This window comes from Cyanistes caeruleus, chromosome 6, assembly GCF_971803275.1.
Source record: "Cyanistes caeruleus chromosome 6, bCyaCae1.hap1.1, whole genome shotgun sequence".
In the NCBI taxonomy this organism is placed as follows: domain Eukaryota; kingdom Metazoa; phylum Chordata; class Aves; order Passeriformes; family Paridae; genus Cyanistes; species Cyanistes caeruleus.
This window is the reverse complement of record NC_141706.1, coordinates 33,885,026-33,908,374: the sequence shown is the minus strand read 5'-3', so window position 1 is coordinate 33,908,374 and position 23,349 is coordinate 33,885,026. Positions and strand designations below refer to the sequence as shown.

The following is a 23,349-nucleotide window of genomic DNA, read 5'->3' as shown; positions in this document are numbered from 1 at the left end:
TAGTGTTCATTGCTTGAATATGTGTGTGAAATGCTGAAATAACTGTTTAGACTCAGCCAATATTGACTTTATTTTTAGATGAGCTGTTCCTTTTTCTAATAACCTGACTGATAGAACAATTGATGACAAACATTACAATTTCCTTCCTAACTGACTACAAGTGTGATGGATTAGCCCTTCTTTTTCCCATTCTGAACTGTATTAGAGGGAAAAACAGAGATTTGCTACACACCTTATACTAAGGTTTATGTTAATAGAAAATTGCTTTTCACCTGATTTTTCTGGTTTTTTTCCTTGCTACCCCTCCCTTCTAAGAAAAGTTGCAATAGGTTGCTGCATAGAGTGATTGTCAATGCTGCTTAGTTTAGTTTCTCTCTGACAGTTCCTGTGATGCAGGTAGTACAGATACCTGTTTTAATCAATGATGTACATGGATAAGAGGGAAAGGTATGTCCTCTTAAAGCAGCAGTTACCTCCTTGCCAACCACTTACAAGGTGTTTCAGTGTCTAGCATGTAATTCTGGTGAGCACACTGGTATGGCAGAGGTGAGCAGAGCACTTTTCATCTGTGGCAGTAGCTCTGCTTTTGTTAATGCTTCTGAGGCAGCTGAGGAAAGCTGAATGTATGGAGAGGAAATGCTAGGCTATGTTGTCGTCCGTTCAAGCAGGCAAGAAGGGGAGAAAAGGAGAGGGCAGTCCTGTCCCAGCAGACTGCAGCAAACTAACAGATGGCAGGGAAAGAGAAGAAGCTAATGTATGTGGAGTAGCAGGAAGAGAAAATAGCTGCAGTGTGTCATTTTAACATGGCATGTTGGGATGTTGTGATAGTCTGTGGTGAAACTTCAGGATCTTGCTGTGCCATGGCTCAGGCTTCCTAACAGAAATACAAGGGTGTTGTGGGGTGATGACTTTTTCTTTCCTAGGTAACAATATGAGTTTTTAGCTTTTCAAGAACAAGGGATAATTAATGTGGGGGCTTTGGCTGGGTATACTTTTGATATATAAATCAAACACTCCAGTTGTACAGTGGCAGCAGAACAAGGGTGGACTGCTCTTCTCATGCCCAATATTACAAGAGTACAGTTTTGCCCTTATGATGGGTTATTGTGTTGTTTGTGCTCATTACCTGGAGCTTCAGTTTCTGGAAGCACACCTTGGCTCCCTGGAGGAGAGACTGTAGGAACAAACAGGTCCACTTCACTGAACAGCCCTGGGCTGTTTCAGGTAACAAATATTGCACTTAGTTGTCAGAACTGAAGTGCTCCTGTTTCCTCCTGGGACTCTTCTCAACATCTTCATGGCTGCATTATTATCTATGTTAATTCACACCGTGGCATTATAATTACAAAGAAAACCTGGGTAGAATAAGAAAATGACGTTGATGATTTGGAAGGGTTTTTCTTTATGTCAGACTTTGAACTTCTGTCCCCAATGTAGTGTAAGATAGCACTCTGCTTTCTGAAGTATCAAGCAGCATGATCATCAATCATATCATATATGATATATGATCATGTATGATCAAGCATATAATATATGAGTATCAAGCATAGCCCTGAGCTATTACTGCATGTGTAATAGTGCATTTAACCCTGTTCATTTGAAGCTTGGTCTGCATGAGACAAGCCTGACCAGAGCTGTGCTGGCCAAGCACATTTCAGAAACTTCTGGGTGGCTGTAGGTAGTGAAGGTAGTTTTTTTCAGAAGCATCTGGTCAGTTGCTTTATTCATGTGGAGTTACACGTCTGACTTCCTCAGGCTACAGAATTTCCTCTTTGCATCTTTGACCACTTAAGTATGGTTGCACATGTCTTCATATTCTGAATTATTATGTTCCTACATCTCTAAATCTATTTTTTAATGCAATTTCTGCCTCCATTCTTCATCTTTTAACTTTCTGTCTGGTGTCTGTGAGAACAATTCTTGCATTTTGGTGGTGGTGGATTTATGGGGATTTAGAGGTGGCTAGTGTACTTTGAAAAATTTGATGTATCTTAATGTCTTTGAAAAGATAATAATAAATACATCATGGATAGTTCTAAACTGTTTGATTGCAACTTTCCCTCAATAATATAGTGGCTTTTAAAATTTATAAAGGATGATATTAGTGTTAGTGTATTCACAGTGTTTTCTTAATCTATATAAATTTTACCATGAAAAGGCGTTTCCATGATTTCAGTTAGTGTTTCCAGCATATTGTGGTGACTGAAGAATGAGCTGATTTCTGTTGTTGTGCTCTATCTAAGAAGAGGAGCAAGAAAGAGGAGCTAATTTGTGTTTTTCTTGTTGGTTGTCAAGCTCTAGAAAGATTGTGGAATCAAGAGAGTCTGCTGCTACCCACTTATGTTGCATCAGATCTCATACTATTTTTTAACATCTCTGTGGCGGGTGGCAAAGAATGTGGAGATAAGGAAAGAGAAGAAGATTAAAATTTCAGTGAGCAGTAAGGTTCTGACACTCTGACATCCCAGGAGCTCTGCATTGTCGTGCTGGGAACATCTCTGTGTTCCCAGAGTCAGCAGCACAGGTTGCACTCCCTTTGCCTGCAGAGGGGTGGTGGGCACCATGAGGCAGTGAGGAGGAATTAGTGCTGCATTCTGCAGGAATCTTCAGTTACACTCTATAAACATGATCCCGATGGGAAAGGACAATATTTCATCTTTTTCATTGTGCTTATAGGACCTGGCATCAGCAGTGAAAGGTTTGGGGGTTAGTTCGAGATCCTCACACTACAGGCCTACTATGCTATGGGGATATGTGCTGAGCAAAGGATGTCCAGTTTATTGCTCTGTCATTTGTTTTGTGAATGTGGGAAGTCACTTAATTTCATGGTGATTTAATTTATCATTTTACAAAAGAAAATACTATTTTCCTGTGTCACAGATGAGCAACCAGTTTTAGATTGTATTCATCAGTGTAAGAGCAATGTGGCAGAGACATGTATTAGCTCAATTAAACCAACTGTCTTTATAGGAATATTATAGTATAACAGTAGCAGTAGTCAAGTATATTAGTATTTATGGTGTATGTAGCCTATATTGGTATTTGTAGCAGTCCAGCTATGGCATTGTGAAGTTCAGGTTAAATAAGCCACAGCACTGGGATTTGTAGGCTTTGCTGAACTGTGTGGATGTGTGTGTGTGGACTGGAGCTAGCTAATTCAGGAGTGGCTTAAGTGCTTTTTTACATTGCAATTACCTAAGTGATTTGTGTGTAATTTGCATCTGGAAAGGCTGTGTGCTGTTGTGATAAACAGCAGGGCAGTGAAATCATAGTATATTGCATCATGTCCTTGAAGTAGGTGGGATGCAACCAGTTGTGTTTTTGCACAAAAGGGTATTTCATGGTGCCACATCTTCAAGGACACCTGTGATTTTGGGTAGCAAATTTCCCATTTTATTTGATTGCAGGGTACTTGGAATTTTCCATCCTCTTGAGAATGAACAACTGGCAAGAACTCTCAGCACTTTGGGGCATTTTAAATGAGATTATGCAGTCACTGATCAATGCAGGGCTGGATTGGTTCTATCAACTTGCATAAGATTGCTTGGAGGGAACTTCATTTCAGCAAGCTCTATTGGGAACAGGGAGTTTAGGTGGAGTACATCTGAATTTGGAATCTAACAAGCACTGAAGCCTATGGTTTGTTTTGTTTGTGTTTTTTTTTAAAAAAATTAATATTTTCTTGTCAGTCTGTATTAGAGCATCCATTATTTTGTGCATCTTCTCATTCAGTTTTATATTTGAATCAATTTTCTTCAGTTGTTTTCAGCTTACTGGATACAGTGTAAAATATAAGGTGTAGCCCATGCCCCAGAAGTAGCTTACTGTAGTTGCAATTAGTATTTTCTATGATACACAAAGGCAAGGCACTTTCAGAGTTGGTGTATTTGATGGACCAGTTTCAAAGAGCAGGATGCTCTTAGCACACCTTAACTGATCCAATGGAAGATTTATATTGGAGAATGGATTAGAAGTATACCCTCAAGCTCTGTATTGTCAGTACAGTTACCCATTTTCCACAGGGAATGATTCTGGCCAATAAGTTGGCATTGTTGCAAAACAACAAAATACAGCTTCAGCTTTGTAACTGCTGCTTCTTGCAGGCTGATAGTGCTGAATAATTACTGCTGTAGTTTGGGATCACCAATTCACATGAAGTTCAAAGTTGAGCTATAGCTATCTCTTTGCATTTCTAAATTTATATAGCACTGACACTTGTTTTAGTTAAATATTCAGCATATACTTGCTATCACATTCTTTGTAGCTATCCTTGGTAACAGCATGTTGGCTCAGAGCCTTTCCAAGAGGCCTTGCGCTCACAGCAGTATTATTTTATTGGAAGGGAGATTGATTACCAGTGAATGCTGCATTTTTTTTCTGAATTCTTTGGAAGAGGGATAGATGTGTTGGAGGAAGTTTCTTTCTGGTATAACATCATTCTGGTCCATTAAAAGTAAATTTAGTATGCAAGTGCTGATTTTAACAATTGATTTTATAAAGGGAAAAATTGCCTAGTTAACCAGCAATTTGTATGTCAATATTCACTACCATCCATCTCCATTCCATTTTTCCTTCTGGTTATCTAGGGAAGTCAGGACCTAGTTAAAGTTAGATGCCAAAAATTACTTTATATTGACTTCCACCCTTATGTTTCCTTCATGTAACATCCAGATCCAGACAGTATTTTCAGCAATCTAGAATAGCTAAGAATATCTGCAGATTTAGAAATATATAAAATCAAAATAGAGTGTGTGGCAATCTGGGGGAAGGCGAGGAAATTAATCCATTTCTATGGCTTATTAAGAAGTAGTCTGATCCACCTGCCAGGTGACTGAGGCAGATCACCAAATGGAACAACTGAAACTGTCCATCCTGAGTGTTGTCTTTTAGGCAGTGACAGCATGAGCACTACCACAGGTGCAGATGGAGATAAAATTTCTCAAGACCATGGAGAGCACCCCTTTTAGAGGTGGTGTGAGGCCTTGGTGATCCCTGGTTAGCAATATTCTGCTTAGATCACTAAGCCATTAATATTTGCTTTTTTAATTAACCGACATACATGATTTGGAACAGCAAGTGATTAGTGAGAAGTACCTACAGACACCTACATGTTAGATTACTCAGGGGCTGAATTTAAATCTGTGTCTATCTGCAGGAAGCCAAGTAACTTGGATTGACTCATGTCTGAGAGCTAGTTTGGTCTAAAAGATGGCTGTGTTCGTACTGCATATTCTTCTCCTGAGGGGTCTCAGACCTCTGGCCCTCAGCTGGTACTTCTGTGGCCTGAAGATACAATCATTGTTGTGGATTTTTTTTTTTTTTTTTTTTTTTTTTGCAAGAACAATGTTTAAAGAAAAAAGTGAGTTGTCCTGCAGCCCACCAGAAGGATGAGGTTATGCACTGTAGGACTTGGGATGTGTTGGGAAGCTGTATGGTGTTGCAGAGCCAATTGAAAGACTGGTGCAGACATGGATAAGAACCCCAACCCTGTGTAAGATGATCCATGCTGACTCTTGAGAGCAAGTGCTGATGGTGGAGAACTGTGATCCCAGATGTGTGTCTGCTTAGGTTTGGAGCTTCACAAAAGAGAACCTGGGACCAAACTAGCAGTTAAGCACTGTGGGTGATCAGGAGCGCTGAGCTTGCTCCCTGCCCTAGTCTGTGTGGTAATGTAGACATACCTGTAGGATGATTTGAGGCAAATTTTCCACAGGAGAAGCACTTAGTTATGGAAGGGTGCTGCACCTTTAGAAAATGTCTGTAAGAGTAGTAGAAATGGGAAATCCCAGTCTTCATCAGGATCCCAGTTTCCCTAAAAAGAAGAAAAAGGAAGTATCCTGGGACTGGGTCCTCTCTTCCTGCTCTATCAGAGTAAGCCAAAAGAGTCTTGGCTTGTTCACTGGCCTAGATGTGTGTCCATCCTTCATCCTGCCAATTGTAGAGTGAGAAAACTGTTGAGCTCCTGTGCTTCAGCATGGGACTCCCTGTGAGCTTGTACCTCAGAAACAGGAGGAATGGAGTCCTTTAGAGACCTTGAATTCTCCCAGTGTGAACAAAACTGCTTTCCCACAAACAAAGAGGAATTTGTTTGGCAAAAATTTGAACATTAAGTGCAGCTGCAGGAAGTGTTTATACTTTGTTCCTTAAAAAAGACAACAGACTGAGTATTGTTGATAATACTGCAGTGCTCAGCACTTGCAAGGAGGGACAGAGGGTCCGGGATGATCTTCCACTAGGAAACAATTTTGTGAGAACTTCAGTTACAATTTGTTTTCCAAAACAAAGGATTGAAGGATTTTTAGGTGCTTTGGGGGGATTTTTAGGGGGCTATACTTCACTGATTGAAAGCAGACTTCCTTCTCTGTCCCTCCACACAGGGGAGCAGTGCCGTGGTGTCCCAGGTAGGGCTGGACTCCATTACTGCTGACTGTGGCATGGCTCCCTGTGTGTAGCTCTTATGTCCTCCTCACCAGGCTCAGGGGAGGACATACTTGCAGAGTCTTGACGCTCTGGGCATTGCAGTGATGTGCCACGTGTAGCTCCAGTGTTTCCCAGAAAGGAACGGGTGAAGATGGTGGGGTTTGGTCTCAGCTCCAGTCTCCCTGGCTTTGATCCATTCAGATGGGTGTTGTATCCATTCCTCTTTGGAAAGTTATTTCACTAATTATGCAGGTTTACTTCTCAAGGAGGAGTAGAGGTGAATTGTGCAGTGCTTGGACTGAGCTACACCAGTGCAAAGTGAAGGATATCCCAGGTAGGGCCTGGGGATCCTCTGGCTAGTTAGTCACCGTGGTCAGCAGGATCAGCTTTGTGATAGGCTGTATGTTGCCTTCCAGCATACACAGCTTGCATGGCATACCCAAGTCCTGGTTTAATGAAGTAATAATTAATCGGAAAAAGAACATGAAGATAAATTTCTCCCCAGTGCAATTTTAGAGAGATTTATGTAATGGTGTGAATTACCAACTTAATATTAATGGAGATTAAATGAATTCAGCAGAAGTGATTTTTCCCTCCATCTCTTCTCTCCTGTCGCCTTAATAATGACCTATTTGCTCTAAATATTCTAGCAGATCAGGTAGAGATTTTTCCTATGAGGTAATTGCGAGTTCAGCAAGGCATGTGGTTATGATTTCTCAGGCATGTGAAAAGTCATGTAGTCTATTTGTGTTTCACTAATTAGAAAAAAGTTAACTAGGTATTAATGACATGAAATTGTAATTTACTCTATGATTGTGTGATAAAGTGCTAAATCTCTCATGGTTTGATATTAACACTATGTGTCAACTGTAAGGTGCCCCTGAGATATATTAATTACATAGCATAAAGGTAATTTTCACTTATTGTCACCAAAAATTATGTTTCAGCTGAGCAGTCCTGATATATATCTCCATGGGAATTCATTTAGCTGATTCTGTTTTCTGTAATTCAGTTTTCCCTTATTTTAAAAACTATCTTATTTTATCTCACATATGCAAGAAATGTTTTGCACTGGAAATTCTGCATATTAAGTTTACAGGTTTTTTTATTTCAATGCAGAACAGGAGTTGCAATACAACCTTATTTGTTAAATTCAGGTGATATTTTCAAGGAATTCTTTTGCAGGATTTCATCTAATGTATTCTTTCTTCCTCTATTATGTATAAATCCCAGAGTCTATAAGGACTCCTAGATGTGCTAATTTCTATGAAATGCATGAGAGTTTTTGTCTGTAAGAGGCTTCTTACTTCAGTCTTGTTTCCAATGGTATTTTCTGACAGAAATCAAGGTGTTTGGGAACACTAAGGGGAATCTCTTAATTTACTGCTCAGATGCTTTCATTGAGTTTACACATACACAGAGGTTAAATGCTGACAGTATTTATGGATTAAAATGTAAAGGTGGCTTTCTTTGAAATTTTCTAATTACAGTTCTGTATGATAAACTCAAAAGTTAAACTGGAAAAAAATATTTTCTTGGTTTTCACAGCATATTTTTAATTGATTATTCTGCCTTAAAGTCCACTCATCCTTTCATGACATATGGGAGCCTTATCTCTGCAGCTTCTGGTTTTTGGGAGAGTGAGGAGCCTGATCAGATAAGAGCAAGAGAGAGAGAACTCTTACTGTGATTCAGTGCATTTTGTCAGCAGCTGTCTGTCTAATCCAGTGTGCTTATGTTTCTTAGGGGAAAAGCATAAGTGTTCTATAATAAAGAATAAAACATAAAAAGGAAAAAATCAGTGAGAGGAGAATGTACCCTCTCTTTTGAGCATATTTTTGGTATATTTTTCAAAGGCTTAATAGGCCATCTTATCCATAAACAAGAAGAAGTTGAAGACTGCTGATTTTCTCCTTGTATGTGGCAGAGTGAGAGAATGGCTAGCACAAATGGTTTTCAATTTTTATCACTTTTGCTGCTGAGGAGTCCAGATTGCTGCAAGCATGGCTATTGTCAGAAAAACAGCTGTGGGAAAACAGCATCTTTGAACATGAAAGTTAAAATTTAGAGACCATTTTTTTGAAGACATGCATTTGGATTTAGATTGCTGGTGTGTGTGGCTGCAGGCTGGGTTGAGTTAGCCCTGATAATACAGCAAACTGCTCAGAGGAGGGAGGAGCTGACAGTACTCTTCAGATAGTAATTGGTGAGGTTCTTAGTTGGAGGCTATCTTAATTAAGCTAAAGGTTTAATTTTTTTTTTAAAAAAAACCCTACATAAAATCTTTTTTTTCACTCTTCTCAGCTAAGTGTAGCTGTTATTTCTTTGTTAGACTAAGCTGGATTCACTTCTGGCTGATACATCACAAATATGTGCTTAGAGAAAGGTTCAGAGGGCAGACTCTGTTTTCAGTCTGTATAGTGTTGTAGGATTGACTTCCTGCTTGCATCTGGAGTAGACTGAGCTGACAGTGAGGAAAAAACTGTGTAGCTTTTTTTTGGTTTGTTTCTTAAGAGAGGACTTTGCAAATTGGATGGGGAGTTTCACATACAATTGTATTAATTAAAGGGTTGCAAATGTTAGCATGTTAACATAGTAATAGGGTAAAAAAAGCTGTACTTTGACCATGGGCAGTCTCATTTGTGTTTGCAGCAGGCAGCTCTCTGGAGAAGGATCTGGGGATCCTGATGGACAAACTGTCCCTGAGCCAGCAGTGCCCTGGTGGCCAGGAATGACAATGGTGTCCTGGGGTGCATTAGGAAGAGCATTGCCAGCAGGTGCAGGGAGGTGATCCTGCCCCTCTGCTCAGCCCTGTGAGGCACAGCTGGAGTGCTGTGTCCAGTTCTGGGCTGCTCAGTACAGAGAGACAGGGAGATTCTGGAGAGGATCCAGGGAAGGGCTACGAAGATGAAGAGGGGATGGAAACATCTCTCTTATGAGGAAGCTGGACCAGATCAGCCTCAAGAAGGGGCAACTGAGAGGGAACCTCATCAATGTCTGTCAGTATCTGAAGGGAGGGTGCCAAGAAGATGGAGCCAGGCTCTTCTCTGGGGTGCCAAAGCAATAGGAGAAGAGGTAATGGGGCAGAAGCTGATGCACTGGAAGCTCCACCTGAACATGAGGAAGAACTTTAGTGTGCAGGTGACCATGCACTGGAACAGTTGCCGTTAGAGGTTGTGGAGTCTCTCTCACTGGAGGTACTCAAAAGCCATCTGTACTCAACCCCGAGTAACATTCTGTAGAGGATCTGATGTGAGCAGGAAAGTTGGAGCAGATGAACTCCAGTGGTCTCTTCCAACACCAGCCATTATGTGCTTCTGTGAAGCAGTCCTGCGTCACTGTGTGCTGAGCTCCATTCAACCCCCATATGTTAAAAAGCACAGGTGTAGTGGAATCCATGGGACCCAGCACTCCTGTGCTTTCACCTTGAAGAGCCAACATGCCTGTGTCATATCACTGTCTTATTTTATCTGTAGGTTTTCTTTGCTTGTTTGTTTCTTGTAGAATGCCAATGTGAAAGAATTCTGTGCTTTTAAAAAGGGTATAAAGGAAAGAGAATAAACAATAGTCAGAGTCCTCACAATTCCTCAGGGGCCCTGGCTTGGCCTGCTAAGGTTCATCCCAGCAGCAGCAGTGCCTGGCTTGTGTGGAGGGGATTGTCTTGCTTCACACTGCACCTCAGTCCTACCTTGTCTCCAGCCTTGTTCTCTGAGATGTCCATCCTGCTCTCACTCCTACAAAGGTGGCTCTGCTCTTGCTGCTCCTTACTGAAATCCAGCAGCAGATGCTGGGTGCTCATGGGAATCACGTTTGCAAATTTCTGACTTCCAACAGCAGATTGGTTCACTTGTATTGATTACCTTATGTAGATGTTATGTAGATCAATGTTAGGATTATGTAGATCTTCAAAGTTAATGGCTCCCTCAATGTCACCGTGCACAGCATGCCAGCTACTACTGCATATTGCACATGATGTTATTGTCTTGTTGCACTGGAGTAGATGAAAAGCTTCAATAAGTGCTATGGGGGAAAATATGGAAGCACCAGAAAAAATCAAGTGAGCTGACAGTATAACAAGAAAACAGAATTTGTAAATATGGATGTTCAAAGTGAATAATGCAATGAGTGAAACACAGCTAAGTAATGCTGCAGAGGGCTTTTTGGTTAGAAATTGTAATTTTTCTCTTTTAAGAGCATTTCTGAATTGAAAGTTAGTTGTAATTGTTTTCTTTTAAAGCATGCATATAAAATCTCACGTGATATAAGTGATAAATGTGGTCTTTATATACTGCAGGTGAAGCTGAAACTTGTATGACTTGACATATGCTTTCAACTCTGCTTTGTAATTGCCTTCAGAAAGTTACATAAAATCTCAGCCCAGTTCTTGCTCCATTCAATTAAGTGATGATAACCTAGAGCCTAATTCTTCAGTGCCCTGAAATCATGACCAAGAAGTATTGTGAAAATGCACATTCGTGTAAATAATTTGGAGTGCTATAATTCAAGAACGCTTTACCCTTCATCATTTGTGCTGTTTAATTGTTTCTGCATCTAATAATTTTGCTTAGAGAATTTATTCCATTTACCTTTTAGCTCACAATCTGGCACAACAGTGTAGTGTTTGGGCTTCTAGGAAGACATGAGGTTTAATAGGGGTTAAAATAAATTTATGTCCTTTAAAATAGTATCTAAATCTCTAAAGGGTGATTTATATATATATTGTTTGAATCGATCTTGAACTGTATTACTGAATTTCCAGATTGGTATATGCATGTACATATGCCTTTGTGCCCACTTGTGTGTGTGTGTGTATGCATACCTTATAAAAGAAAAACATTAATGACTCTGGATTGATGTGGATTATTCAATCTTATTTTTTTTTTCTTTTAAGTTTTCTTAAAGGGGAGATCTCGACTGCTTCTGGCTCTAGTGATGGGTGCCATGTTACTGCAGTAGCCTTGTCACTGCTGAGAAAGGACAGAGCTAGGATATGGTCTGAGCTTGTCTGATTCTAGGGTCTTGACTTGTCCTTGGGATCTGATAACTGACAGCTAGAATGGCTCAGGGCTGTGTTATACAGATAATTATATGCTATGTATGTATATTATATGCTGGGGCACTTTGTTGCCAGTGGCAATGTGAAAGTGGATAAAAGAAGGAATAGGAAAGTATCTTTTCCCTTTAATAAAGGAGACAATTTAGTGGTGAACTGTGTTTTAGAAATTAATTCATAGGTTATGCTTGTGTGAACATAGATTTTTTTTTCCCCTCAGTTTTTAATGAAGTACATTTAGATGGGATGTTTCAGTGCTTTCAGTGTTAAAGAAATTGAACTTGTCAGACAGTTTTAATGCCAATGTCTGTACGAGGCAATGTTACTTCTTAGGTTAGGAAAGGTCACCACACTGCTCCACAGCAGCCTCTAATTTAAATATAATTTGTCAAATATGCTGGTGGAAGAAAACCTTAAAATACAGCATATGATTTAGGGCTTAAAGTGCCTTTCCTCACCAGGCCCCTTTTTTTAAACAATTCTGTCACCTCAAGGCTGGCATGACCTGGAGTAGATGAGGCAGCAGTTCCAGTTCTGTGCTTCTAGAAGATAAAGAGTATTAAGTGTGGTCGTCTGCCTGTGTCCTGTTGCCTCTTCCTGGCTGTGTCATGAGAAGAGGTGAGGGAAGCTGTTTGCTCTGAGGAAGAAGCTATGCATCCCTGGTTCTTGGCTGCTGCTCTGGGGTTGTGGAGAGCTGGAAGGGGCTTGGAGTGTCCGCAGGCGAGAGCTGTCAGTGTGTCTGACAGTCAGCTGCACCCGCCGGTTACAGTGGGCATTCACTCTGCCTCACAGCAAGCTGCCTTGGCTTTTTCTTTGCAGGTACCTCAAAGCTTCTAGAAAAGTCAAAGCTGCTTGTGCTATATAGCAAGGAAAGGAAGTGTGCCAAGTGTTGATTGGATATTCTTCTATTGAATGAGATCTCATGATAAAACTTGAGAGCTGTGGGAGAAATGTGTGTGTGTGATGACCCAAACCACAGCTGTTGTGTGACTTGGTGGTCCTTGCTCTTGGGGCGTTATCCCGTCAACCAATCATTTCTGACTCAGTGTGATAAAATCCTGCATGGGGTGAAGTCTGGAGTGTAATCCCCTCTGAACCATCCTTCTGTCTGCCTGGGAGACAGTTTCATATCCTTACCATGCTCCATTGCAGCCTGGAGTGATGCTGACTTTTGTTCCTGTCCTTGCAGTCTGAGCGACGAGAGGCAAACATGGCCCAAGCACCTACTGATCCGAGTAGTGCAGAAACTGCTGACCCAGAGGAGAGTTCTCCAAATATGATAGTCTACAGAAAGGTAAGGATTTGGAGCTGTGTGCAAAAATCCCTTTTCTATGTGATTAGCTCATGAAGGAATCCCATGCCCCTTTTGAAGTCAGAGGTATATTTCAGACTGCTTGGATGCATAGCTGGAAGAGTTTTCAGGAGAGCAGGTGTTTCAAACTATAGCATTTGAGAGCTTGGAAGTTGAATTCTTTTCAGTGGAAGCACTTGAGCTTGTTAGTATGAAATATTTGATGACAAGCTAGTAACTTGAAATTTGTAACTTTTTGTCATATGACTTTAGGTCATCATTCAAGTTGACCATAGCTAGCTAAAATAAGTGTACATATTTTCCAAGTTTTATCACACTAAGCCCAAAGCAGCCTCTATACATCAATCTTTTGGTACTTTTTTTCCTATATTTATATTGTGTTTCTTGTTGTGTAATTAGCAGTATTTGATTCTTTGTAGGTCATACTTCCCATGCCTTTCTTCAATTAAAGAGTATTTCCTCAGGTGCTAGGGAAAAAATGAATTAGACAAAGGTGAAACAATAGCAGTCTATGATGTTAAAGAGCATTGTTTCACCATGATACGATGTCTTATTCTGAAGTATTTTGGAGGCAGCATAAAAGGTGAAGGAAAGCTATCTATTGACCCATTTGCAAAGGCATTGTTTTATTCTGGTGTATGTGAATCCTTTAATCTTTGAAATTTAGTATTTTTGTAGTTTAATGAAATAATGTAAATGTACTTTATTTAGCCTGCAAAATATTTCTGGTGTGGTATACAGAAGTGCTGTATGGTTCTGACAAAAATTTCTTGCATGGCTTAAATAAGCTACCATTCTGTTAACTTAAGAGCTCCAGTGCTAGCTCAGATCAAGTTTCCTTGTGTAGTACCATCCTGGGTAAAATTATTGAAATGTGTTGGAGGTACATGGTTATGTCTTCTGCTTGCATGACTGCAATCTTGATGACTTTCATATGCTGAGAAAATAATTTAGGTTTCGTATGGAGCATGAGTTGTTTAAAGTGTTACTTTCTGATATCCATAATTTTGGTTTAGTTGTTGTGTATTTGGTTTGGAATCTAGAATTGTTAACATGGGAAAAATTTCTGGGTACTGTGTAGGCTTGTTTGTTTTGAATGTGTTATGAACACACTTTGGCTGCTAATTTGGAAGTAGCACTAGTCGGTTAGTCAGATTATTTTTTTCCAACCTGTTTGCTGAGAGGTCCAACACCCCAGCAGGCTGAAGTAGAAGCAGGTTACAAAGGAAATGTCTGGTTGTAAGATCTAGAATTGGGGCATTAAATCTGTGACTCTGCAGGGTATCCACTTACCTGTTCTTGGATACATTGTTTTATTTGTGTGCCTCACTTTCCATTCATCTTGCGGCTTTTCTACTTCAGGATTTCTCCATTTCTTTGCCTTTCAGTGTTTCGTTATTGTTGTGTAGAAGAGAACTTGTGAGTTCTGTGGTATCAATGAGGAATATAGTCATACTATTTGATTCATCTCTCCTTACTGGTTTTCCTCTGATGTCAGTATTATCAGCCCTTCATAATACAGTCACCTCTCGAAATAGGTAGTTGTCATTTAGAATAGCATACCCCATGCATTGTGCAGTAACAATGTACTCTGTATTGTCAATTTTAAGCTAACAAGTCTGTCAGTTTTTTTGTGCTGAGTGTTTCTGTTGCTTTATGAATAAAAAACGTTGATATTACCTATTTTTCAGAGTAAACTTTGGTGATTGACTTTCTAAATGTAATTTACATTGTTTTAGATATTAGCTTTAATATTAGCATTTGTTGTTATTTGATATTTTGATATTAGTTTGATATTAGTCATGTCAATTTTATGGTCCTTAGTGTTGAAAAATCATATGCAAAATCTGAGACAAGGCTATTATTATTTTGATTATCTCTTTGCTCTCCAAATGAATGTTTAGCTCTCCATCTCTCATTTCCTTTCAAATGGCTTGATTGCCAGTAATGAATGAGAAAAACACTGTACTGGACTCCCTGAAATATTAAACACAATCTACCAGAATACCTTACAGTTCAGGGTTGGTGTTGTGTCACAGTAGAAGGAAAGGTTTGCTTCTCACAGCAGGGATCTCAAGGTGTGATTGCTGATCCCCCTTAGGAAGAATAAATAAAGACTTTGATAGTGGAACCACAGTAAATCATGCTGTATGAACTGTTTTGTCGCTTATCATAACTGTCATGTTTGTGGATTTTGGGGGAGGAAAGCCCTGCAAGTAGAACCTCAGATTGTTAATACTTTCTTTACTGACACACTCTGGGATCTGTTTGAAGTACGTGTGCCAACAGCTTTGTTATAGCCTGGTTTTCTATTAGTCACTAATGAAAGGTAGGCACATTTAGAGGACAAACCAGATCTTAGGTGGTATTGAGTGTCCCTTTGGAGCAACCTCTCTCTGTTTTGTTTATGGAGAAAAGCCTGGAACAGGCTGTGCTCTTTATTTAGGTAGGCAGAGCTAAGCGGGATGGGTTTTGGTCATGCAGAACAAAATAAACTAATTTATTTTGATATTCTCTATGGACTCCTGCAAACAAATGGATTCTAACTGCTTTGATTGCTACAGCAGACAGTCTCAATGAGATAAGTCTTATTTTCTTCTACTTTTAGTGTTAACCTTTCAGGGGTTGATATTTATCAATTTGTGAGGCATGCTATTTTTTTAATCCAAGATGCTCAATGTTGCTCCACTATTTTGGATGACACCTGTGTGTGAATTAAGTAGTGCAGATGCATTTGTTACAGTAAGCAGTGTTTAGGGTATGATTTGCCTCACCCTACCCTTGTTGAGATGAATTGTACCCCAAACTACCTGAGCTGTATTGACGAGTTCTCCAGTGACAGTCACAGGTACATAGCTGTCAGTACTTATGTCATAGGATAGACATTTATAATTAAGCAAGCTGCATTCCATTCCATGGGCCTGTGTGTCCTCTCATCTCTCTGTGCATCTCAGTGCTGAGCTCTGGGCTCTCACAGGGCTACAGGTGGTGCTGCAGGAAGGCTGGGCTGTCATTTATCTGTGTGGCACAGTGGTACCCAATGGAGGTGTAAGGGTGCTGCAGATCCTGCATTGCCATTTGAGTACTTTGCGAGTACTCTGAGTCTGGCCACATCTGAAGCAGATGCTAATGTATTTTTTGATGGGATTGCTACTGGAAGAGTGGTGCACAGTGCTTAAAAAGACTGACTGAAATGCACTACCCTACTTTTCATGGGAGCAGGGAGTGACATCCCCATCCTCACTTCAGTCTGCAAGCATCGTGTGGGAGCTGCAGCATGGAAGGAAAAAAAATGCAATAAAAGCCAGTGAGAGGAGAAGAACCTCTATCAGCAAAGAGTAACAGAAAATATAAATTTATTTTAAATGCTGGTCACATTCCCTTGAAATCCAGACACCTTGATTAGTCTTTCTTGCAGGTGCTGGTGACTGTGTCTCAGGGGCCCTCATTGTTACAATAATCCATTGAATAATAATTCCATGTCTGAAAATTCCTCTTCTGCAGACAGTATTGAAAGATAAATGGTTTGCACACACCTTCTGACACCAGACATATTAAGTGACCTATTATCAAAATAGTTTGGCAAATTTTCTTACATAAAATTGTCATGTCACTGTAAGAAAAATCAAAATATTTAGAGCTCGACTAAATAAGAACTGAAAATACCAGTAAGGAGGACTGCCTAAGGAATGTAACAAGAAGGATGAAAACACATAAATTAAAATCTAAATTGGATAGCAAGGTGTACTTGTTCCTGAGAGAAATCTACAACGGGGAAGAGTTTGCAAACTGTGCTGTTTAGAGAGTTTTAGAACCACTGGACCATGTATGTTCTGAGGGATATCAAAGTGTACTGTCAAAGAAATGATCTGCATTATCTGATGGTAGATTTCAATTTCTGCTTAATTTTTACCACACACATCCTCTATATCTGCTTGCTAATATCGGCACTTAGTGAGTTAAATTTTGAATTTTTATGGTTACTCATGGTAAATCTTTTGAATAAGCAAGAAAATCTAATTTCCAAAGGCAATTACTGCTCTAAGTAATGTAACACAAACTTGCAGCTGCCACAAGATGCTTTCAGAAAAATCTGAGTTGTTTGCTACCTTCAGTACTTGGCAGCCTTAGTGTTCTTTAAAATGCTGATTTAAGATCTGAATTGGAATAATTTAAAAAAAAAAAACCAAAAACCAGAACCCCCTGTTGCAGCACAGGTGGCTGCAACAAACCTTTTGCTCCCCTTACTTCAGGGCATAGGGTGGCAAAAATAAAGGGGACAGGCACCATTATGTGACCCAAAAAGTAAAGATCTTTAATAAGTAAAATAACAAACACATAAACTGGACAACATATGGGGATGCACACAAAAGGTGAGGGCCAGGAATACAGTAATTTACATAAACTAAGGTAGGGGTGGAGTCTGAGGGGAAGGAGCAAATAACAACTAGGGATTACAAATATGTAAAATAATGCACCAAATCTTAACCAATGATAACAAAGAAACCATAGAACTTTCTGGCAACAGTTACATCAAACTAAACAGGAGGAAATGTGCTTAAGACTTTACTCACCATGGCTAAGGGGATTTTTCCCACAGCCTTCATTGACTCCAACAATCCCCCATATCCCCCCCAAATAAATAGGCAGCCTTACATTTGCAGATTTTTTCCAGGCAAATTCCAGTGTTCCAGTCATATCAAGTAGTAGCAGGAGTGTTGCTTTCCAACCTGGCTGACTGTGCTGATTGGACAGGAAATAACAGAACAAGTAGTTGTGAAGACAGGCATATACATCCAAAAAATGTATGGACCAAAAGCAGAAGGATGGGAGAAGAGGCTGTTGTTAAATTAACTGTTCCCGTTAAAAAATATAGTACTGGTATTTTGAGCTAGTCAGAAAACTGAGACAGCAATTGGATTGCTCTTAAGTTGTGCTATGAAAAACCATCTCAATAGGACACAGTCCAAGCAACCAAAAGCAGATGAACCTTATAAGGGTATAGTTCAAATGGTGACTTTTTTTAAAGAAAGAAAAAAATGAGTTAAAAGTTTTTTAACTTTAAAAAGTCACTGTTTTAAAGTGAAATGGATTTCATGCATACAACTTATTTTTTTATTAGGAGAAAGCAGTCTGCATCATTTTTTGTGGCTTCTTAGCCCCTTTGAGGTTTCATGCTCTTTTTATGAGAGGCAGTAGAAATTAAAATGCATTTTAAACGTTGAAGACTTTTGGCATTCTTTTTATTTGAGTCTCTTGAGTTATATTTTAGGATTCTGCTACATGTAAAGGCCTTCTGAACCTTATTTTGGTACATGAAATCCGAGTTTTTCACACAGTTGCTTCTGTTTTGTAACTGGTTCTTTAACATTAAACTGTAAATTGACGATGATAATGCATGAGTTGATAACACTGCAGAGCTCCAGGCTTCAAATTTTAACCAAGGATTTTTCTGTACTGTCATTAGAGATTACTTTATGGAATTTTAAGTCATCTTACTCTTAACATTTCCTGATATATTTTTTTTTTTTTTAATTTAATGTTGTTTCCAGACTAAAAGCAGTAAGCCAAGATTAAACTAGGACTGAATGTTTTGGGACTTCAGGAACTGTAATATGCACAATTTTGGATAAATAATCCCCAAACTAGCATTGTTACTGCTGGTAAATAAATTTAAACCCAGTCTTGTTACCAAAATGCGTTGACACACAGGTTAGGCAGCAGGGGAACTTTAACTTTCTGCACTTCTGTATTGCACATTGACAAGGAGGTTTCAGTTAATTTATCACTGCAAATACTCATGTGCCTTGCTTGTAAACAGAAGCTGGCCATTCTTGAGACCTTGCTAATTTCTCTATTCAGCTGATTTATTGTGTCAACAACTTTGATTGCACAGGGTGTTGCATAGAGAGGGGGAAATGCCTGTGTGCCTGTGTTCAGTTGTGGCTGTAATTATGACAGAGCTGGCTGATTTTCATCTAGGGGATTCCCTCTTGGCATTTCCTATAGTAACAGGGGTAGCATTCACTAATTCTCCTTTCCATACCTCATACAGTAAAATCCTGGGGATAGTAATCACAGTAGGGGCATTAAATCTAGTTTTACAAGGGGAGAAAGGCTGTTCACTGGGGGACAGAGGTGGGAGTGGCCATGTACAACAAACCTGTCAGGTAGGAGCAGCAGAGAGTCCAGAGTATAGTGGTGACAGGGAAGTCATAGTCCAGTTATGAGCAATGGCAATGAAAATCACAAATCCCAAAATGTCTTGGAGAAATATTTCCAGGGCAGGGATAGGTGTCAGCAGTATTACTTAAAAGGCCAGTGATAATGGCCTCTTCTAGGTCATAGTAGAGTCTTCTCTTTTTGTCATCTCCTGTCTTCAGGAGACAAGTCCTGGTTGCACAGCATGGACTGGAAACAAGTGGTGAAGTTTCATGAGCAAAAGCTAGTACTGGTGTGCACACAAATTTTGGTAAATTTGTGATGGATATAAGCAATTTTGGAGTTAGAGGGTGGTTCCTAATTCTTAGAAAAGTGGAGTTCTGGAGCAGTCACTGCAGAGAGTGGTGAGGTGCAGGAAGCCATATGATTTTACATAGCTGTAGGCATGTTTTTGAAGAGGCCTGTATGACATGGTGTTTGGCAAAAGTAGAGAAGGAGACACAGTGAGCCAGGAAGTCTCTCTAGCTTTACATATACCTTCTTCAGATTACCTTGAGTATGTGATAATACCTAAAATACCTCCTAAATATGTGTGTGTATTTATATATTAAATACCTTCAAACACCCCTTATTCATGCAATAGCAAACAATTTGTACTGCTGAAGTTTGACATGTGTTAGTGTCCTTGAACAAAGCTAATGCTACTGTCCTTGACTGTAGCTGTCAGGGAAGCCTTGTGGTAAAGCTGGGGTCTGTGGCTTTGATTTCTGCATCAGTTAGACTATATGAATGATTAATGATTGAAGGCATTAGTGTAAAATGGCAAGCAGATAGTTTCTGGAGTTACATAGATGCAAATAAGGCTGTCATACCAAGGGTAGAAATATGTTTTTAGAGTCTGGTGAGGTCATCCACCTGGAAGAAGGACTTTTGGATACCTTGTAGTTTGTTGTTTCTTTCCATTATTTGTCTTGCAGTGATAGTTAAGATTTACCTGAGATTAGAGACTCGGATTAATAAACAGCATGCAAAGTTACAAATAGGGAAATATGTGTAATGTGGTATCTAGGTAAAGCCTCTAATAACTATTTTTGTGTTTGTCTTTTTAGGTATCTAAATGCATGCATATATATACAGACACATATTTATGTGCTTAAGTCACGAGAAAGAACAAGTAACCCTTGTTTTATCTTGGCTATATGGTGTGTCCTAATATGCACAATATTGGAGATAGGTTAAAACATTATATATAGACGTATGTGTTATGCCCTTTCTGCTATATCTTATGTGCCTTAAATCTTTCTGTTCAAATAATGCATGCATATATTAATTGGTTTGCATTTCACACATGGCCTTAGCCAAAGTGTAAAGCTGTCCTGGGAATTTGTGTATTGTACACCCCTTTGTAGCTTTTTTTTTCTCTTCATATTTCCCTAGCTAGTTGCATTATTTAAACTTCTTTAATTTTCTTCCCTCTCTGGCTCATAATTTCTGTGTTCCTGTTTGTGACTGAAACAAACTGTCTCTTGCACCCATAAAAGTCTAATTACAGTGATCTATTACTTTAACTGTTCTCAGAGGCAGAAAAAAGACGAGCCAGGACCAATAGCTATGACAACTTCAAAGTATATTTTTAGCAAAGCAACTAGTGCAAATTTAGAATACAGAGATAAAAAGGGAAGGTTCAGCTAGAGGGTAAGATTATGCTATTCTAGCTGTAGCACTTAGTGCCTTGCAATTTTGGAAATGGTTCTCTTTTATTCCCCTAGCATTTTTCTCATGCCATTGGCTTTGTATTTTTTGTCAGCATTTGAAACGATGGTCTTGAAGTATTTGCACTGTTTGTTGATTTACTTTTGCATGTTGTTTTGGGCAAAATGCTGAATATGAGCATTTTACTTCTGCCTAAAACTTTATTTTAGCCATGGGCTTGTTTTGTTTACTAGAAACAAACCAAAATGAAGTGGTGAAGCAGTATGGAGCTGCCAGCCTGACTTATTTCAGGAGGCAGCTTCTGGCTATTTCAGATGCAATCTTGATCTTAATATTAAGACAAAATAGTTTGGATGGAATTGGATGAAATGTGCATGAAACTGTGGGTTTGTTTTTTTTTTTTTGTTTTGTAATAGAACTCCAACTAAACCTTTATTCTATCCTGATTAATAAAATATCACTTCAGGGGATTATGAAGTTATTTCAAAAGGCTCTGCAATAAGTTTGAGTGGGAGGATTCAGTTCAATAAATAGAATTACATGTGTGGGACCATGAAAATATGTAAATGGAATTCCATTAAAAAACTCATATTTTGCATCCTAAGACATTCTGAAGCCTGTTTCTCTTTTTTCATGAGAAGCTGTTATACCATGTTCGAGGGGCAGCAATTACTTTTATTCTTTTTGTTTTATCACTGCTGCTGTTGGTTGTATCTTATTTTTCCTCGTCTCTCCAAAGTTAACTGAAATGAGGAAAATGGAAAGTAGCCTGTTAACCAGACACTGAAATGCTCAGATCTGCTTAACGAAGAATTGCATTCGAATTCTCGAGTATATTCAATATTTTAGTTCAAAGGCTATGTCTTTTGGGATGGTGAGAGGACAAAAGAGTTAATTTAAGTTACATGTCACCTCTCTGTATTTTACTTTCCTTAAGTATTAATTGAGTTCATTAATATTACCTTGCATTAAAGTGTTTGGAAATTGTACTTTGGACCAATAATTAAGGGCCTCTGAAGGTAAAGCGAAACATACTTGTGGCATATACAAGAAGAAATTACAAGATATTGTAGTGGTTTAAATGGGAGTAGAATAAGTGGAATAGGTAGGGAGAGAATTTAATCAAGGAACACATTAATGAACAAATCAGATCTATTTCATGTTTGAGGTAGAAAGCACATCAAGTCCAGTTTCAGTCATACTTCAGTTTTGTGAAAATATGGTTCTGTGAGACAGAAGTCAAGTAAATGTTTCTCTTGTCATGTTTTTAAGCTCTAGATGGGAATGGTTTTGTGTACCGTAGTCTTCTCAGAGTTTAGTGCTGGAGACATCACTACTGTTCTCTACCATGTCAGCTGTTGATACATATAGGTGTGGTGGCCGTTGCATATTAAGAATTTTACATGTTGGTTCTCTTACCATTTCATGTATTTTCCTTATATCTTGCGTTAGTTGGAAGTTTCAGCAGGGAGATCAGAACTTGGAGGGTTGTGGAAACTGTTAAACAACCTCTATTTGCAGGCACAATTCTCTTCTGCTTGTTGGTATGATTGGCAGTAGGAGCTGTTTTGTTGTGATGCCCCGAATAAAGAGGATATTTCATTCACTGGTGCTATAATTAGGTGCCTTTCTCCATCAGTAAATCCACCCAATTTTGTTAAACATTGCTTGTAGCTACATATGAATTAGCTCATTCAGTAACTTGGGCAAAATGTCACAAAACCTTGGCAGCACTGGACTCTTATCACTTTAGCTGTCCCCCCTGGGCTCTTAATAGTAAAATTAACTGGAGTTCTGTTTATTATATTTTTTCTATGTGTAGAAAAACAGATCGACAGTAATAGCATTACTGTTGTCTGCTTGTATGCCAAGGATAGTCCAACCATTGGCTTGTATCTGGAAAGTTATGTGTGGAAAAACAGTGATTAAACCCATATTTTTTTTAATAACAGGATAACATCTGTTTGGAAACAGGGAGCCCAAGTGCTTTTTATCTTGGTTCTCTTAGCAGGAAAGGTTATCTACTTTGGTAATGATATTTTTACATTATTTTTTACTGGAAAGCACTTCAAACATGTTGAGTTATAAGAAGTTTTCCTTTCTGCTTGCAAGAGTGAAACCTCCATTTTCAACAATGAAAATGGTGTTTAAGACATTCACAGTGTATTTAGCATCAATTTTGCTCTCTTCCCACTCAAGAGATGTCTTAGGGTTTCAGGGAGCATAGCATACCTTTGACCCAAACCTGTGTACAATTATGACAGACTAAATTTTTGTGAGATGGCCTGTGCTCTGGTTTTGTATTAACTAAACTGTTTTTCTGTGTTACACACATTTGTGACTCATAGTATTTGAAGGAAAAACTGGAGGATTGAAGGATAATGCACCAAAAGTAGGCAGAAAGGATAAATCAAGTGGAAGGGCAAATCCCTTTGGAGAGAGAGTTAAGACTCAATATTGCTTTCAAAAAAGCCGTATTTGCTGACTTAGAATTGCAAGAGGTATTTCCAGAATCATCAAGGTTGGAAGAGATATTGAAGATCACCTAGTCCAGCATAACACCACCATAATCACCCCTAAATAACACCCCCAAGTGCCCTATCCAGATCCTTCTTGAACACTTTCAGACACAGTGACTGTACCACCTGCCTGGGCAATATATTGCAATTCCTAACCACTCTTTCAGTAA

At 39.1% G+C, this 23,349-nt stretch overlaps 1 protein-coding gene across 6 annotated transcripts in view; it reads left to right on the top strand.

The window, feature by feature from the left end:
• RGS6 (regulator of G protein signaling 6) overlaps nt 1–23,349 on the top strand; it is a 259,407-nt gene that overhangs the window by 1,866 nt on the left and 234,192 nt on the right. For 4 of the 6 annotated variants that reach the window (XM_086891929.1, XM_086891927.1, XM_086891928.1 and 1 more), the window contains one exon: nt 12,663–12,767. In XM_086891929.1, coding sequence (XP_086748055.1) covers nt 12,684–12,767 — 84 coding nt within the window. In that variant the 5' untranslated portion in view covers nt 12,663–12,683. Of the gene's footprint in view, nt 1–9,874; nt 9,893–12,662; nt 12,768–23,349 lie in introns of those variants that run through there. The other 2 variants (XM_086891925.1, XM_086891931.1) reach the window with 2 other exon arrangements.